This window comes from Clarias gariepinus, chromosome 13 (genome assembly GCF_024256425.1).
Source record: "Clarias gariepinus isolate MV-2021 ecotype Netherlands chromosome 13, CGAR_prim_01v2, whole genome shotgun sequence".
In the NCBI taxonomy this organism is placed as follows: domain Eukaryota; kingdom Metazoa; phylum Chordata; class Actinopteri; order Siluriformes; family Clariidae; genus Clarias; species Clarias gariepinus.
The window spans coordinates 14848408-14867713 of NC_071112.1; the positions used below are offsets into that span (position 1 = coordinate 14848408).

At 42.4% G+C, this 19306-nt stretch overlaps 2 protein-coding genes across 2 annotated transcripts in view; both read left to right on the top strand.

The window, feature by feature from the left end:
* The window catches only part of kiaa0586 (KIAA0586 ortholog), a 106731-nt gene that overhangs the window by 14057 nt on the left and 73368 nt on the right, over positions 1-19306 (top strand). The gene's annotated exons all lie outside the window — the stretch shown is intronic.
* irf2bpl (interferon regulatory factor 2 binding protein-like) lies at positions 2292-5397 on the top strand. The gene has a single exon (XM_053509540.1). It carries the CDS (start codon positions 2705-2707, stop codon positions 4703-4705), a length of 2001 nt encoding a protein of 666 aa, XP_053365515.1. The 5' UTR covers positions 2292-2704; the 3' UTR covers positions 4706-5397.

Here is a 19306-nt window from a genome sequence, read left to right on the forward strand (position 1 = left end):
ACAAACATAAATATATTTAAAATATATTCCTTCTAAACTGAATAGCAGTGTTTAGTATTGTTGCATCCCATTAAGTAACATACAAGACTGTGGAAAGAATGTCCTTTGAAAGAGACAAATAGTTCTGGACTATAAATAACTACAATATGTGTGCTTGTGTTTGAGCTCCAACTCTGTCAGGGTGACACAACATGCCACGGACCAGAATACTGATGTCGGTGTCCGCTCTGTAGGTGACTGTGCAGTTAAGGGTGTGTTATACATGGGCAGATGTCTTCCTGGTATTGTGAACCTGTCAGCACTATGTTGCACAATCTGACAAATTCCTCCATTGCTTTTCATGCATAATCTTTTATGACACGAGTTCAGAAAAACAGCATAATGAATGAGCAGGAAATAGACTGTGGCTTCGAGCAATGTTGCTACAAAAGAAAACATTTCAGTGTAAAGGTTTAGCTTTACATAGCATGGTTTTATATCTCACATGGATATACAGTCTGTACAGGAAGTGTGAATGATGCTGTAGACATTCTGCAATCACCGATTCTGGATACGATAGGTTTTAGCACTCAGCATGCTCTTTAGTATGCCGTTGATGATAATGTACTGCATCGGATATGCTTTTGACCTGCTGTTATTGTTTGAATAGTGATCTCTATTAGATAAACTGCTGTGTAATTATTGCTTCATTAATTCTTTTAGCCACATCCATTTTCGAAAGTAAGAAAACATAAGCACCCAGCTGTCTCGGCTGAGCCCCAGCGATATTGTGAAAGGTTAAATTCTTTCCAACAATTTAAAAAAAGGAGAGAAAGAGAAAGGCGGTGTAGAGGAAAGTCATACATATGCAGCTTACTGAGCAGTCTGTACTAGATACGCACATATAAGGAGCCCAAGGGAGGCAGTAACTCGCAGAGCTGCTCCAGCAGCCTGCAGTCCCCATGGCAACGGCAGGCGGCCTCTATCAGCTCCATCTGAGAATAGGTAAAGTAAATCTGCATGCATTTGGCTGCCCGCCAGCGTCTCAAATGAAAGAGCACTTTGAACCACTGCCAGGCTTGGAGGAGGAGAGGGGCCTGTCAGGCCTGCTTAATGTTGGCAGTTTGTACTTGGCAAGGCTTGCCTTTCCCAGAATCCCTCAGTCTGGCAAGAATCCAGCTGCTTAGCGGAAGCTGAGAGTTAACCCCTACGACAGGCCTGGGGAAGGCAGAACACTGAAAACTTTCCGCTGTGTATGAGAGAGAGAGAGAGAGAGAGAAAGACAGAGAGAGGGAGAGGCGGTGTGGCATGGTGTGATCTGTATGCATGAGAGCACTGCAGGGATAGCAGAGAATCTCTCGGGGAGAGAGAAGGAAAGCAAAATATCCTGCACCGTATGCACACAGAATCAGATCCTGCAGGTTACTGCGGTGAAAGTGTTTTGCCTTGGTTTTACAGCATCTTTGTGCTTTGTGTTTTTCACATTTTTGGAAGGGGAGGGGGTGGTATTGTTAATTTGTTTTCCTATAAATGTGAACATATAAAACCAACAAATGACTCATTTTAGTGATGTGGTGTACATGATTCGGTGAACTGCAGCTGCTGGATTTGATGCAGCTTTAATGTCTAAGCATTGGGCACACAGCTTTATTTTGTATTTGTAGTGACTATCTGATTACAGTCCAGTAGAATCTCTGGTACCATGTCAGATAGATATAGACATAAAAAAGAAAAGAATATTTCACTAAGCACTGTGCATTATAACAGATACATACATACATACATACATACAAAAAGTGTATACGCACTTCAGGAAAAAAAATGTAATATTTAAAAAATATTTAATACTAAATTTATTGCTATATGTTATATACTTATATACTTATATATATGAGATATCATATTAATATGATAATATTATTGTCAATATAATATACATAATATATAATAAAGTGTGTGTGTATATATATATATATCAGTAAATGTATATATGTATCTAATATACAGTATGCTCATGTGTACATACTGTGTGTGTTTATATTTACTGTTTTTAGATATTTGTTATTTTTATTAGATGGGTCTACACACACACACACACACACACATATATATACACACACACTACACTTTCGTGTATTTATATATATATGTGTATATTTTTGGCAGGAAGAGGAGTGTTTAGAAGGACTGTTAGTTGAAAAACGAGCGATGGTATTTGCTGATGTAAGCACTTTTGATCTCCTTCTCACATCTTTAAACTGAATTTAGCAGATTAAAAGGCGGACAGCTCGTGCTGATGTCTGTATGCTGCGGGCTGAGACCCCACAATCTGGTCTTAATTTCTAAGCGAAAATTTGGTCAATGTGTCGTGTGTTGCTGGGTCCATTCAGAAGATGTGTAGGGAGTGGTTGGAGCATGCGCGCTCGGACAGCAACAAGTGGCATGTGTCGATTCGGAACGGAGAAGAACTGCGGAACGTGGTGCTGACGTCACCGGCCCAGCCAGGTGGCATTCCGAGTGAAGCGCGCGGACGTGGAGGCACAATCAAAATTCCAACTCCGCACGCGAGGCAGAATGTGAAGCGCGCCTGGAGTCACGGTGCTGAAATCGCGTCTTTCTGCAGAGCAAAGCTCTAATTCAAAGACTGCTTAAAAAAAATATTTCCTCATTTCGTTATAAAGACCGAAAACGACCGTATCGCGGATCCGACAGGGAGGCATTCAACATGTCTTCTGCACAAGTCTCCTCGTCGAGGAGGCAGTCGTGTTATCTCTGCGATTTGCCCCGCATGCCGTGGGCTATGATTTGGGATTTTACCGAGCCGGTGTGCAGAGGCTGCGTGAATTACGAAGGCGCGGATCGAATCGAGTTTGTCATCGAGACCGCGCGGCACCTTAAGCGGGCTCATGGCTTCCAGGAGGGGAGATCCCCGGGACCAGCGCCGACGCCCACGGTGAAGGCACAGGCGGCCATGGCGGCAAAGGAGACGGTGCAGCTTAACCATGTGGACGCCTCGTCGAAGCAGCAGCAGCAGCAAGGACTAGAGCGCTATTCTCTGAGCACGGAGAGATCGCGCTTCGATTATTCCGCCATCGGCGCTCACGCCGGTCGCCTCCCGAACGGACTCGGAGGACCGAACGGATTTCCGAAATCAGACGACGGGCCTCCCGAGCTCAACCGCCAGAGCCCTAATTCTCGACGGAGCCACGGCCTGGTCACGGTGCCCGGACAAATGAACGTGCCACCGAATCTTCTCCCGCAGACCATGCTTAACGGCCCTCCATCAGCAGCGGGCATTGCGCAGCACAGCATGGCTAGTAGAGCTCCTCCAACAGCCAGCATGAGCACAGCTTTGTCCATGGCGTCGCAAGCGATGTCGGAGCAAGGTAAAAGACCCGGCTCCGTGTCGAGTACGGACCAAGACCGCGATCTGAAAGAGAAGCAGCGCAACGCGGAGGCTTTGGCCGAACTAAGCGAGAGTTTGCGGAACAGAGCGGAGGACTGGGCGAGCAAGCCTAAGATCGTAAGGGAGACTTTAATCACACTTTCGAACTGTACGCCTTTTGATGTAAGGTTCAAGAAAGACCATTCACTTTCGGGCAGAGTGTTTGCATTCGACGCCGTCTCTAAGCCCGGTATGGACTACGAACTGAAAATATTTGTTGAATACCCATGCGGATCAGGTAACGTGTTTTCCAGCGCGTCCGGGGTGGCCAAGCAGATGTACCAAGACTGCATGAAAGACTATGGCAGGGGACTCTCTTCTGGGTTTAAGTATCTGGAATATGAGAAGAAGCACGGTTCCGGCGACTGGCGACTTCTGGGCGATTTGCTGCCGGAGTCTGTGCGGTTCTTTAAGGAAGGACTGGGCGCCGAGATGCTGCCACAACCCTACATCGACGCCAGCTGCCCGCTGCTGCCTTCAGCGCTCGTGAACATGCCGCGCGCCATGCCGTCCGCCAGCGCGCTCAGACCGGGCATGCGCAAGCGCAAAGCGTCGCCTGAACCCGACTCGGCCGAGGCAGCGCTGAAGCTCAGCGACGAGCAGCAGAGGCAGCAATGGATAGCCAGTCAAAGCGAGGCGCTGAAGCTCACCATGGCGTCAGGCTCGTTCGTGGCCTCGCACGGTGGCCCTCCGCCCCTTGGGCCCGTGCACTCGAGCCGAGCCACGCCGCCAGAATCGGCTCCGCAGAACGGACAGTCACCCATGGCCGCGCTCATGTCGGTGGCGGACACGCTGGGCAACGCGCACTCTCCAAAAGACAGCAACTCGGTGCACTCCACCACGTCCACCAGGCACAACAGCAGCAGTCCGGTATCGCCCGCTTCCGTGTCGGGACAGAGGCGCTTGGCTTCTCGTAACGGAGAGTTAAACATGGCCGGGACACCATCTCAGTCTGTATCCCATCCGAACATGGAGCAGGCGCACCCACAAAACATTCCCGATTCGCCCATGGCCAACAACGGACCGCTGTGTTGCACCATTTGTCACGAACGCTTAGAAGACACACACTTCGTGCAGTGTCCCTCTGTTCCCAACCATAAGTTTTGCTTCCCATGTTCACGCGAGAGCATCAAAGCACAGGGGGCAACCGGCGAGGTGTACTGCCCCAGCGGAGAGAAATGCCCCCTGGTAGGTTCGAATGTGCCTTGGGCTTTCATGCAAGGCGAGATCGCGACCATTTTGGCCGGGGACGTTAAAGTGAAAAAGGAAAGGGACCCTTAAAATGATTGTGCTTCCCGAATGAGAAACGTAAATCGAGTCGAGTATATTATATACATGTTGTGAATAACTGACAAAGTAGTCCTATGTACAGAGACCCCCCCTCTTTCCGTCATATATTTCAGTGTTTTGAAACAAAGGTACAGTCGGCAGTGTGATGTCATGGCTAATGTGAAGGAGGAGGCTGTTTGGACATGTTTTGGTCGCGATGTATTTTGGTGGCAGTGTTAACGGTACGGTGGGGAAGCACTTTGCGCTCACGGTTTTCTTTGGGTTCATGCACTTCTTTTAAGGTGATGCCCCCCCCTCCCCCCTTTATAAATCCGGATTGTTACCGGAGGTGTTTTATCCTAGTTACCAACGAAAACAGGAAGGCTCGAGGCATGACTCGGTTTATACACCGTTAGTGGGCATTTTTTTTTTGTCGTTTGGTCTCTTTATATTTTGACGTACTTTACAAAAAAAAAAACAATAATGTCTCACTTTCATCTCGTGTTCTGAAAGTACAAATATAGTTTCCTACGTGTTTTTCATTCTCCTCCCTTTTGCTTTAAAGGTGCACGGATGCTTAAGAGTAGAGCAAAAATACTGTACATGAACTTAAATGCTCTGTTTGTTTATACATTTCTGTAGTAACAGAAGACTTGTAACGTGCCTTGGAGCTGAGTCAATTGTAATAAATTCATTGATATTAATATATTTGTCAAGTGTCGATTTGTTTGGTTCGAATTTTTGTTCCAACATTAAAGGTTTATGTACATCTTACACATCTCTTAAAACTGAGACTTGTAGTAGAAGCGTGACATTGATCTTCTGCAGGGGAAAAAAAAAAAACCTTTCAGTCCTTGCTGTCTGTGTGTAATGTCCATAACATTCTATGAACAGGTCAAAATACTAATATTTATCTTTAAATATCATATTTTGTTGTACAGTATCCTAAACCTTTTATAAACTTTGCATTACATGTGTTATGCTCTAGAATGACATTGTTTTATTAACTTTTTTGACCTCGGAAGCTAAAAAAGAAAAACGACAGTGTTCTTTTTTTAATATGATGGTCAATTACTGATTCAGTTGCGATGAATAGACTGTCATTTGACACATTTTGCATTTTCAATCACCTTGACCTAAAAATGTCATTTCAGTGGTAATCAGCAGATTTATGACAAAACCAGATCTGTGCCGTTTAATGCTAATTATTTATATATATTTTTAAAAACATCATATTACAGCAGTGTTAAGTGTTTTAAAAGCGACTCACTTTACCATCCTGCATTTATACATTTATGAGACTGGCGTTCTCGTCGAGAGCCGTCAAGTATATTTTTTGTTGCGGCGGTGCTTGTGTGTTAGTGTGCATGTTTTTCTTGTCCTGCGTGTGGCAACAAGTTTGCGTATTATGACAACTGTCAGTCACATCATTAGTGTTTATTGTACCCACTTCCTCACTGTAACATTTGTAGGCTAATCTGTTCTACCTGTTATTGATGTTCTATGCTGAAAATTACTGTGCGTGTATGTGGGAGTGTTTGTGAAAGACAGTGAAGGAAAGTGCTTGCACATGCCTGAGATGCCCCCAGGGAAACATTCCTCATTTAGAATTCAGCTGGCGGTCACGTGAGCCATCAGTTGTAATCTTGCATTGGCTGCCGATAGGAGGGAAACCAGTTGGTGCGTAGCTGTTGCCATGACTCAAGCTAATGCTCTTTTTTTCCTTCTAGTGCCTCAGACAAATGGTTGGTAGCACAATTCCTTCATGGCTCAGAGGGCCTCCAGACACAGTCACAAAGGGCTTTATGGTCAGGAAACGGTGTATATACACCAGTACATCTCATCTACAGACTTCTCTGCTCGAACCCTCCTAAAGCTCCTTGTTTCCTTTATTGTGAAATGTATAGTTCTTGTTTTTACCAAAGCCTGCTGTGCAGTACTGGTTACTTATGAATTGGAAAGCAGCTGAAGCACTTGTTAAATAATAAAATAGTAGCGTAGTTCAGGTTTTGCTCTGAGTTGGAGTCCTGAAGGAACTGTTAGCTATCTATCTGTGACCTAAGAAGAGCTGTGTGCAGTGAATTGAGCATAAATCAATGGTGACTCATAAATTAGGTAACTGGATAAAAAAAGAAACTGTGAAAGGTGTGAAATGTTTCATTTTTCTTTCCTGAATAGCATGCAGTGTTTATGAACTAATTGTCTTATGTTTATATTGTTGGAGATAGCGTCCATATTTTAGTAATTTTAAGTTATGCATAAAAAATACTTAGCATTATAATTATGATCGAAAATATTTTAAGTACCAAATACACATTTTACACTCTGTATAATGCTCCTGTCTTAGCATGATGCTCCTTTTAACACCTTACTTATAAATAGAAAGTACAGTTTGAGATGTCATCTGGAGTGGTGCATTGCAGAGATGGGGCACCACCTGCTCTATTAGTTCAAACTAAGGTGTGGTGACTTGGTCAGGATAGACTGCCTTCTATTGTCTGTATGCTGATTAGGATGTCAGCAACTGTAGCAACAGTATCCCCGGTTTCGATATCCCGTGCTTGCAGTATGTTTAGTTAAGAGGAACACGAGCGTCTCCAAGACACCCCACTCCCAAAATGCTGCTTGCTTAGTTTTTGTGATCTGCCTGATTTTGTCACTTCTTGGTGCTTGTGCACTATTTGCATTCTAATATTGGTTCATGTGTGATTTTGCAGCATTTGCACGTAAGTATCGGCTTTTGTGTCTCACTTTTCATTATATTTAAGGATATTTCACTGTAGCAGGTATCACTAGCAATTTTACCCTAAGTGACCTAATGCACACGATGTCTGTTCTTGTTACTGTCACTGTTATTGACCATAAAAGACTTCTTGGAAGACAGCACAGAGACGCAGTTAACATTTCTGTCCTTTTCACCGAACACATGTGGCTAATCTTTCAATTCTCCCAGAATAATTTAAATAAGAACTAATTCCAGTCGGTTAAAGGATGGAAAAATGAGTTTTCTAATTCTGTCTTTTCTTGCCCAGCTCAGCTTTAGCCAATCTGCTTTCGGCTTGTTAGATTTCTGGGTGCGTTGTGAAATCACTGCAGTTTGCTCCCCCTCCACAGCCCAGGGAAGCCCCCTCCCTTCCCCCCAACACACACACACCCCTCCTGTTTCTCAGTGTTTTTTTTCTCCCGCGCTCTCCCTCTCTCTCGCCCTCCCTCTCTCTCCTTCCTTCTATCCTACGAGGGAGAAGTTTCCAGCGGATAAAAATACAGCCGCTCCAAAGGTTACTCTGCAGTGCCATTGTGCACGGTTGCCCGTGGTTACCAGCCTTGTTCACAACATCATTTATTCAGGAATGTGCAGACACAATGGGGGAGACCGCAGTTGACGGTTAACCCTGCATGTGCCAGACTGAAAATTTATTTACTCCAAAGATTCCTTTAAACGTGACATGCATATAGATTTATCAACTATTGTTGCTCTATGGAAGCCGAATAAGCAAAAGCACTAAATATCAGACGCCCTTTTCACTTTTAGTGCTTAATTTTTAAATCTCAGCATAAATAGAATTATTTTTATTTCAAAACATGTCAGTGTAATTGTGTTGTCCCTATTTTTTTTTTTTGCACACACACATGATGTTTTGTATAAGAATGTGTCTGGAAAGGGTTATTCCCATTTTGTTTTTATTCGGTGTGCCTCTGAGCACAGCCATTTATAGACGGTGATGTCAGCACTATCTTTCGTAGCCCAGGGCCCCCTTGGCAGATAATGTATGCAATCTCAGATATTCCATTCCATCCCAGCAAATAAGCTGCCAGCTGCTGCAGGCGTGCGCTTCCTGCCTCCTTCTGCAGATATTAAAGCTGCAGAGACGAATTGATTTACTGTCTTACCCCCACCGCCTTCCTTTTTTTTTTCTTTTTTACTCCCTTGTTTTTAGCTTCTCTTTGGGTACAGAGAAGATGGATGGTACAATCCGTTCAGTTTGCTGCAAATCAAAATTTATAGCATTATGTTGAGAGTGGTTACATTGTGTTGTCTTTTTATTGTATAGCCGCATTTATTTCATTCTACATGCAGGAAAATATCTACAAAATACTGTTAGTAATAAATTCTACATGGCAGTGTTTTTAAAGGGCAGAATGCGTGTTATATAACGCAGTGTCAGCTCGTGCGAATGTAACGACATCGGGTTGGTAAAAATAAGAAGGCGGGGTGGGGATTTTTGGCTCTGTTCCAGTCCAGTGTTTTTCATTACATGTAAAGGACCTCAATTTCTACTGGAATTCCGATTTGCATTTCAAGGCAACTTCCCCCTCAAACAGCGGCCTGTTAGAGCTTCCTGTAGTTTCCCGCCCGAGTTGGTTGGGGGGTTTTTATCTTTGGGGGCTCAGTAAAGGGGGAGTTGTTTTTAAGCACATGGAAACACCATGGTGACTCTGTCCGCTTGAAAAGCCTCCTAGCTAGATTGTTCAAGGCTGGTTTCACTTGACTGGTCCAGGCTATTGAACCAAGGACAGACAAAATACCTGTCTGAGTACAGACGAAGCTTTGTGTCAAGTAATGCTTCCAGTCAGGATTTCAATAACCACCCTGGTTCATTAATAATGTCATGTGTTAAAGCTATATTAATGACATTTTTCTTGTACATTTAAATGGAGTTGCCTTTTAGATCATTCATTTAAAAGGCTTAAATTAGAAAGTGTAAGAAGGGAAAGGGTTAACTGATGAATGGCCTAAGGCTATGCAGTTCTTGGCAGACGGGCTGGAGAAATGTAGCCCCTTTCATTCCTTTGGGTTGTTTACACGACTCTCTGGCAGCCATTTTAGACTAAAGCTCAGCTACCACAGCCGCAGGAGTGGACTCAAATTTCTGAAGCCTTTAGAGTGCAGGGAGTTCAGCCGGCAGCTTGTTCCCTCATCAATTTTCTCATGGGGGCCTCACCCCCCTGCCAAAAAAACAACACAACGAACCACCTTCATTCCACAAGCCTGGCCTCCAACCCACTGTATTTGTACCGCTGTATATCTTTCAGTGAGCACGGCATTGTTTATCACTTGCTTGTTGCTCACTGTTCGAATGACTAAGCTGTGATTAATCTTTTGTGTTTTGTTTTAGCTTCGCTTTGCCTAAAAAGGAGTCTTGTCTTCTGCTTTGCTCCCCACTTATTTTCCCCGCCTCCCCTTTGTCTTTCTGTTCTATCGATCAGGCGTGCATTTGAAAGTACAGTTTTGCACCGTGCTGCAGCGGTCCACCGAAAAGCCGTCCGTGTCTGTAGCCGTGTGGCCTTGATCTCGCTCAATTAATTTATACAAAGCTCACCAGGTTAAAAACACGAGTTTTAAAACTTCTATGAGATAAAAGGATTTTAGTAACTTGATGTCGTAAATCAGGAGGAAGTTGAGGATTGTCAGGAAAAGTAGCATGACAGTAATAAATAGCTGAGGTAAAAACAATGATCGCAGCTGTTCTCCTGGTGTTTGGAGCGTTTGCTTTTCGTTCGTTTTTCTGTGGGTCAGGCCTTTGAAATGTAATGTTGATAACCCATCTGAGGAATCAGCAACACCTTCTCAACAGCCCAAAGTGTCTCTCTGTGAAAACACACATCCCTCAAACCAGCCTCAACACATTTCGTAACTAACATTGTCCTTCCTTCACTTCCTTTGGAATGATTCCTGGGGTGTTTATTGTAGTCTAGTCAAGAAATTCAGATCGGTTCTCATCATGTAAGCTGATATGACCGACCTTTTCCTTAAATTAATGAGTTGTTTATGCCCCTGTAATGTCAACGCTCATTTGCTGGAAAAGCTTTTGTGAGCTTATTGATGTTTCCTGTAGCATGATGAGAACTGTAGGTGATTTATGCATGTCTGTAGCTGTTACATCAAATTGTTTTCCACCTTTGAAGTCTGATTAAATCATCGTCCAGGCTTTTAACGTTCTGCCTTGAAATCAAACCAACATTTTCATGAAGGACTGATATTTGCTATGCGTAAAAAATAAATGATAATAATAATAAAAAAAGATGCCAAATTCGATACCCCATTGTCTTAAGCCATTAATTGCTCCTTTCCTCATGCCTGGTGAGATTTGTGTTAAAGTCTATAAAAGCTAAAGTGTGTTGTATAGTCTTTTTTTCTTTTTTTTTGCAGACATTGCAAGAATGCAGAACAAACAGCTACTTTCAGGAGACTGCATTAATATTTAATCAAACATGACTCTCAAGCAGAACTTCCTCGCTGTTTTACAGTATATCCATCTTGTTTCATTTTGACTTTCTCGTTTCGTAGACTGCGTACACGCATCGTCGCCATCGGTGCTGAGACGACGATTGCGTGGAAGTAGATGTTTGCCACTGGCGTCATTCTGTCGGTGGGTTCTGATGGGTGCAGACATAATCACATTCCCTCCATCACCTGGGCTGAGTGTAAATGCCCCTTCCAACCCCCCAGGCCCATCTGTTGCGTGAATGAGTGCTGCGATGGTGGTTCATTAAGAAGTGTTAGATGTGTCTCAGCTGTCAACAGATGTGCCAGACTTCCTCTTGCACCTCCAACTTAACTTCAGACATTCAAACTCTGAGAAATGCTTTTTTTTTTTTTTTAATGTTTTTTTATTTTTATTTTTTTTTAAATATCAGGATAGATGAAATGAAAAGAGAGAGTTATTTAAACAACAGTGTCTCCAAAAACAGCCTTCTGCAAAGTTTTAATAGTTTCGATTGCAAACACTTACTATATAGCAGTATTACTAGTATTTGATTGTCCTTATTTTAATCGCATGTGAGTGTCCTGCAGCACGTGTTGTAGTCTGGTGTAAAAATGAGGTCAGAGTGTGAGATGGTGTTGGCTGTTTGCTCACTCCTTACAGAGAAGCTCAGAACTGTGTCGCACTAATCTGTGACTCTTTCCATTGAAGCTGTGGACAGAATCGACCCAATTTTATTATTATTTTTTCTTCTTTTGTGGCTTCCAATATCTCTGTCAGTACAGTACAATGGATACAATCTGCTTCTTTTAATTCCAGCATATTGCTTATAATTTAGTTAAAATTATGAAAAAATATTAAAAAAATGTTTTATCTACCTTTATTTATATTGAGGCATTATGGTTAATTATCTTAAAATGACGACAAACTCACATACAATCTTATTCTAAGGTAATATATATAAAAGCTCTTAGTTTATTTCCAGTGCTATGATGATGTAATTATTTGGTTTCGATTCAAAATGACTTAAAATCAAGAAATAAACATGTGCCAACTACACAGCCTATTTTTAATAGCTTTAATGTAAATGAGATTCGCATGCTCTGTAACCAAATTGCAAAACTGAGTCACAATTTTTGCAAATTATAACTAGCTAAAAATCACTAACCCCATTTACACTGGATAATTTTAAGCACCAAGCTTTAAGTAGACTGTATCAAGGTTTAAAGCTATAAAAACAAACAAACATTCGATGTGAATTAAATCCAGGCGCTCATTTCAGGAGGTGGACTGAGAGACACTTTAGCCAGGCAAATCTGCATCAGTCTTTTCTAATCATGTTTGACAACCAAAATCCTTCCTAATAGTGGACACACTGACAAGAAAATTGTTAGCAAGATTAAAAAACCAGACAGAACCGGTAGTTGTTGTTATACCAACCTTCTTAGTCTTTTTATTTTTTTTTTTTAAGCGTTAAAAAACAAAACAAAGAACACCAGTGGAATTTAGATCTCTGTGATAATATGCTGGTTTGCATATTAACGTGAAATACAGTTATCGGATTTCAGTCTGTCGGACCGGAACCAGATCTTGAATAAAAATGTAAATGCGCATGGTTAAAATCACATCAGGAACATCCATTAAGTGGTCTGGTGTCAATGGGGTTGTTGTAAATGAATCAGGAGTTCGCTGTGTTGATTTCCGTTGTTAATGTCGTACAACAGTAAGGTTTATCAGGACACAATGTGCACCAGCGCCTCAAATTCAGATAAATCTTACTGTCCTGCCATTTTGTATGTAATATTAAAGTGAGCTGTTTAACTGTGTGTAGAGTAATAATAATTAGCCGTGCCTTTTCTGACATTTCCTGTAAATGTCATGGCAATCTGGCACTGAGTGTGGCTTGTAGTTAGATGTCATCATTCACTAAGTCGTGAGAGTGTTCAGGGAACGGGATCGTACTTTAAATAGGGCGTGCATTGCTTGATTGGCACTAGCAATATATAATTCAACTTCAGCCCCCAGGATTCAGGGCGACTCTGTGATCTGATTACTAATCAGCAGACATAGCAATTTCTCCCTCTCCTCCTGCTGCTCGTCCTCTAAAGGAAGGCGAGAGCAGCTCACAGCTGCAGCGGCTGTCATGAACTATGGCACACCAACCCGGACTGTTCAGGAGAGAGAGAGAGAGAGAGAGAGAGAGAGAAACAGGGGGGGGGGGAAGATGAGCCAGTTGCTATGGAAACGGAAGCACGGGGTGCTGCTGATTGGATGCAGGGTCTCACTGTTGCTCTGTCTCCTACTCTCTCAATACTCAAAAGATTTCTATTCTGTCATTTGAATCCTCTTGAATGACAGGTTAATTTATTCATGCGCTGCCCGGTGGTCGAAGGGAACATGGAGATGTGGGCATGTGACATCTGATTATAGCAGCTTAGGATGATGGCAAACAGTTTGTTGCCGGTCTCTTTTTCATGTATGGCGTCAGCAGAGATGGATTCAGTAAGGTAGTACAGAGCAATAGTACATCAGCAGCCTGAAAGGACATAACACGTCCTTTACAAGATTTGATTTTGATGTTTTTTTGCTTTTAGAATAAAAGGTATTCATGAAGCCCTCTTTATCTACTGACATTTTAAATTCCTATAGAACAATGAACACATTTGTAAAAATCTTTTTTTGGATTTTGCACAGAATTTCTCCCTGATTTAGTCATTGCCAATTACAAGCGTGAAGGCTATCACCTGCTTCCTTATGCAATTTCAGGGGGCAGTATAACTCAGAGGAAAGCTCTTGCATGATCTTCTACATGCATGAGCTCATAGATGCCTGTGATTGGCTAGTATCACTGTGATTGATAGGGGAGCCAGAGTTTTACACTACTGTCTCACTGACAGCAAGGCCAATTTTTATGCATTAGAATTTTTTTCGACAAATGAGAGGGTGAACAGTATATTGCTGCAGCACTGGAAGTAACAGTGATTTTTAAATATTTAAAAGTGTTATGAATTGACTGGTATTAGTGGCGTTCAATTGATTCGCTAGGTGTTGCACAATTGTAGGGCAGTCGGCTGTTTGTTATTACACCTAGTGGTCACAAATAGGAACCGCCACACATGTGGCAAGAATCCTGCTACCAATGCAGTTTGACTCGCGGTGAGATGCGGTATTAGGCCCTGTAAACTGATTTCATTGCTTGCCAACATTCCGCCGATGTTCTGCAAAGTTCTGCAAGGTCCACAAGCTTGGAAACAATCACAGCGCCAAACTCGTGGTGAGTCATGATGAACCTTACTTTGAGCTTGGGGTATTATGATCATGACATGAAGGAGGTGGAGCAACAGGCAAGCTAGTAAAGGATACTATGTAACCAGCAAGATCTTGTTTTACAGCAAATGACTGGATATTAAAACTAATACATTTCCAATAACAAAGGTTTGAAAAAAAAAATTTCTTGTGTAAGATATAAGAATCAGGAGAGTGTATAATCTCTTATTTTAAATCACTTATTCTTTTTTCCCAGCTTGTTAGAAAGCTGAGATCGGAGAACAAGGTCAGCCATGCTGCCGTCCCCCTTGAGCAGAGGGGGTTAAGGGCCTTGCTCAAGGTCTCAACAGTGGCAGCTTGGCTGTGCTTGGGCTTCAACCCTGACCTTCTGATCAGTAAACCATAACCTTAACCACTAAGCCACCACTGCTCTATGCCAAAAAAGCATGTCCTCTTATATGGGTTGGGCCATTGCTTTGCCTGCCCAGGAGGGTGGGATTGTGCTGGCATGGCGGCAAACACTTCTATTTTAATGCCTAATTTTTGGGGATTAGTTTTGAGTATTTTGTGTGGTTTGTGATATTTATGCAAGTTCTGTTGCTAGCAACAAAGGTTAATCATTAGCTTTTCTGGATGTGCCATGCACACATGTAACACATGCTCTAAGAAACACAGTGTTCGATTGCTAGACGCAATTGCTAGACTGTAAGAGTCAGTTATTGCGTTAGTCAACTGTGATGGCCTTGTGACTTTTTATTTATGTTCAAGTCTGTCATGCTATATTTGTTGAGAAGTCAATACCATGCAAAAATAACATTGACTTTACATGTACATGGAAACTCTTTTAGATTGTCGGTAAATGAAGTGTAACAAAGTTTTTGTGAAGCTTCCCCTTTCTCATCAGGCATTGTCATGCTGCGCTGTGCCTCGGGGCTTGTCAGTATTCAGCTCCTTCCGTCTCTCCCACCTTTTCTGTGCAGTGGCCAAACCGATGGGTTTTATCACTCTCACTAATGCACATTTCTGCTAACTGAAGCCAGAGCCACTCCAGGAGTCTGTGAGATGGCCCAGGAGACTGAGAATAAGCCACTAGTATTGGACTGCCAATTTTCACAGTGGATATTTTTTAAGATTGTCCTGCAATTTGGACCCAGTGGTACGCATCACTCTGTACTTCTTTTCTCCCTGGTGAAGAACGTGCCCTAGATTCCCTGTGGTTACAATGACTGGGTTACATTTCTCAGCGAAATGTTCTTGAGATTCCTATGTTGCAGTGTTAAATACGATGTGTGTTTCTCTCACAGGGGGAGTGGAGAACATGCACAAGTTCACAGTATAGATCCGAGCCGTGATTGATGCCTTTGACCGGTGTCAGCTTCATTATGTTTATGATTTGCTCATTCACACACTTTGTGAGCTACTGTCAGGAGGACTCCTGCTGGTCAAAGTGTAGCAGTGCATCCAGTCTCTAAGAATTTGACTTTTTTTCTGACATAATTATCCCATTGTGTGTTTCAGAATAGCTTCTTGCCTTTCATAGACGATGACTCTGCTTATTTTTCATCCATTGTCTGAATTCATTAGTAAGATGTAATCTTCATGACATCCTTATGACATAGCATTACTTATGATGTTTAATCTGTTTTTATTTGATCTGTGTGCTAGTCAGGTTGACACACTTACACAAACTGCCTTGATTTACTTTTACAAGCCATCACCCAAACTGACTTGGCCAGATGGCTAGTCTAATGTACGGCATGCCTGGTAGCAAATGGCTGCCATCAGTCCTGGCACAGATGCCGCACTGTAGAGGGTGTCTGTGCTGCCCAAACTCCCTCTTGCTTCACCGTGATTAATGAAGCTTCAGCTTACCTAGCTCTTCAGTCAGTCTCTGCATGCTGCCTGCATCTCCCAGGCCTCAGCAGTATTTCCTTCACGCAGCCAGATTTATATTAGGGTGCACACGTATTTATGAAGTACACGCCACATTTTCAATTACAGCCCTGGTTTTCCCCTCCGTTTAATGTCCAGCACCTTTACATGAATCATATAGCACTTTTCACCATGCTGCTGTCAGTCTTGGAGAATGATTAAAAGGTAAGGGATTTAAAGGTCTTTCAGGCCATATAAACTGTAGTTGGAGTCTTTACTTGTGGTCATTATGGCAATTCTTGCAGCTACCATGGAAGCCATTAATTGAAGCTAGACGGGAGTGGCACTTACATCGCTGCTTGTTGCTGATTGCCTGTAGGTACCGCATAACACGACATACAAAATCATTTACACACTATTAAAGAAATTCTAAATCTAGAACCACTTTTTTCCCTTCTAGCAGACCCCTGTAATGGTGTTTCTTGTCAGACAGGACTCAACAAAGAACCTCTTAGCCTAAACCTCATATAAGAAATAATCTTTGAGCTTTTAGAAGATCGATCAATTTTAGAACCAATAACAGTTCTTCTTGTTTCCCATCAGAGCGACTCTACACAGTTTCCTTATCTAAAGCTATTTATGTAGCTATGAATCATTACTTACGACACAGAAGAAGTGCAATGAGTGGAGTGACGAAGAGTATAAGAGTGCAGACCGACCTAAAGTTAATTTTATTTAAAACGGCTTTATTAGTGTTGTATCCTGTGAAAAAAGATGTAGTATGAAAAAAAACTAATATCTAATTTTTTTTTTCTCATATGTGGTACTATGTTACTATGGATTATTGTCATATTTTAAAAATAAATTCTTCCTGTGTAAACATTTTTCAATATAACTAACAAAACGTTTCATCAATCAAAAGTCTTTTAAGCTTGTTTTCTACATAGCGCATGGCAGTATTGTGCACTAGTACACAGTTGCAGTTACTTTTGTCACTGTTCCCTGCTCCAGCTAGTGAAAAATGAACTTGGTCTACGAATACTGTTGGTTCCTGTTTGGAAAAGTTTTTGTTTAAAAAAAAATAAAAAATAAAATAAAAATCCCTCCACAGTGGACTTGCACTGCTCTCTGTTACACAATAGCTGTATGAAGGAACCCAGCCGGATGGATGCTGTGGCTACCAGCGTGACCCTGATGCGACAGCAAGATATAAATACATTTTGCTTTGCTCTGCGTTAGACCACTAAGTCTAGAAAAGAAAACGCACACTGACTAGAGGTCACACTATGTTTAGAATTAATAGAGGTTGCTATAGGAACACAGCTTGGCACTGACGGAAGGTTATAACTCAATATCTGATGGAGAAGCTATATATATATATATATATATATACATATATATGTATGTATTTATTTATTTTCCCTAAATGTTGTTTGACAGAGTAAAAGCTGTGAGGTAACCTCATCTCTTCATGCCGGCCGTGTTCTGTTGTTTCTGGCCGCTGCAGGTGCCACTGCTGCAGCGGATTTTTCCGGTCTGCTGCCCTTTCAGTCAATGGCTAGGCCGCGGGGGAGGAGTACTGCAGAACGTCGTGCCGATGTGACGAGCTGAGATGACACGGGCAGAAAATAGCCCCTTGTCTTCCTTTCTCTCTCTCTCACTCTCTCTTTTTCTCTCTCTTTAAACCCCAGACCGAACCTACTTTTCTGTCTTAGGAATCCAGCCAATCGCAGTCTGCTCTGTTGCTAGGTAATGGCTCACCGCCCCCGTGCCTAAGCATGCTAATACCGTGCGGTTACATCTCCTCGGTGAGATGGGTACACTCGTAGTGGGTTTGTGCGTGAGAGAGCGAGAGGGAGAGAAAGTGAGGGAGGCAGGTAGGAAGAGAGACTCTGAGGTGAAAAGAAGATGGAGAAGTGAAATAAGGACCGACAGGCAGATGGGGAGAGCAAATCAGAATGGATGGCAGACTGACTGCTTCCCCAAGGCAAACATTTAGCACCACAGAATGAATCATCTTGGCCAAATTAGTTGGCAGTGAATGGGCTTTTCCGTGCATGAACTGACATATAATATATGACCTGTCTGTTATTTGGAGGGCAGGCGCTCTCGCATAAAGATATTGTTTTGTTTTTTTTCTTTTTGTTCATTTCTTATTTTCTTATCTTCATTTTCTTTTCTCTTTACCTTTGCACTGGCTTTCAATTCCAAACAGCCTGTTCAACAAATGCTCTTTTTCGACAGACGCCATGCTAGACTCTGTCCTCTCTGCTGAAACAGCCTTCTGCAGCAATTAATTCAGCCTTTGCTACACTCAGTCAAGCTGTTTGGCTCCCCCGCGCTTAAATCTGGATGCTGTTAGAGAACAGAGGCGAATACAAGTGCAGCTAAGTGAACTGTACCGCCACTGGATGGATTCCCACATAATGTTTTAACCACTCGTGATTTGCTTTCCATCTTGTTTTAGCTGCACTCGAGCTAGACATAAAAAAAAAGTTACTGTCTCATTTTAAAAAAAAAGAAGTCATCTTATAACTTTTGAACCTGCAAGCAGTCTGTATTTATCAGCTTTGCTTTTTGCATTGCTGTATTTAAATATGCCAGGCCAGTACTATACCTCTCTCAGGATGCCGCACATGTCGTGTCAATGCAGTGATGAATAAGTGTGGCCTTAGGGCAAGTGACAGCATTGGGTAGCATGTTTAAATAACAGCCTTCACAGGAAAACACAACACGCACATTAGCATGCGCGACGTATCCGCATGCCCCAAGTCGTTATAGAAGAAGAACTTTTAGATTAATCAAAAAAAAAAAAGAAGAATGCATTAGCTTTGTAATAAGAGGAATAAATATTAATGAGAGAGCATGGTCCAGGACAGGCGGATGTGTTTTAATAAGAAGCGTATGTGGCGGTGTTGGATAGGGAGGATGTAGCATGGCCACTGGGGCACAGGCCAGTGAGGAGAATACTAATGCTGCTGCATAGCTTGGTTCCTCTCCAGCCTATTTCACTCCACTTATCCTTGTGTAGTCATGCTTGCTGGAAAGACAGGACAACAGGCTGGCAGAAGGTTTATTCCTTTATCATAATTTTTTTGGTCTAAAATTATTTTGTAATTCTTAAGGATTTGATTTGTGTGATGTTGTGCATTGTATTTGTGTGTGTGTTTGTCTGAAGAATGTTTTTTTTTTTTTTGTTCGGGTGTGTGTGTGTGTAGAGATGTGCCTTTTGTCTCTGGAGTTTTGTGCAGAAATACCCGCGTGCTTT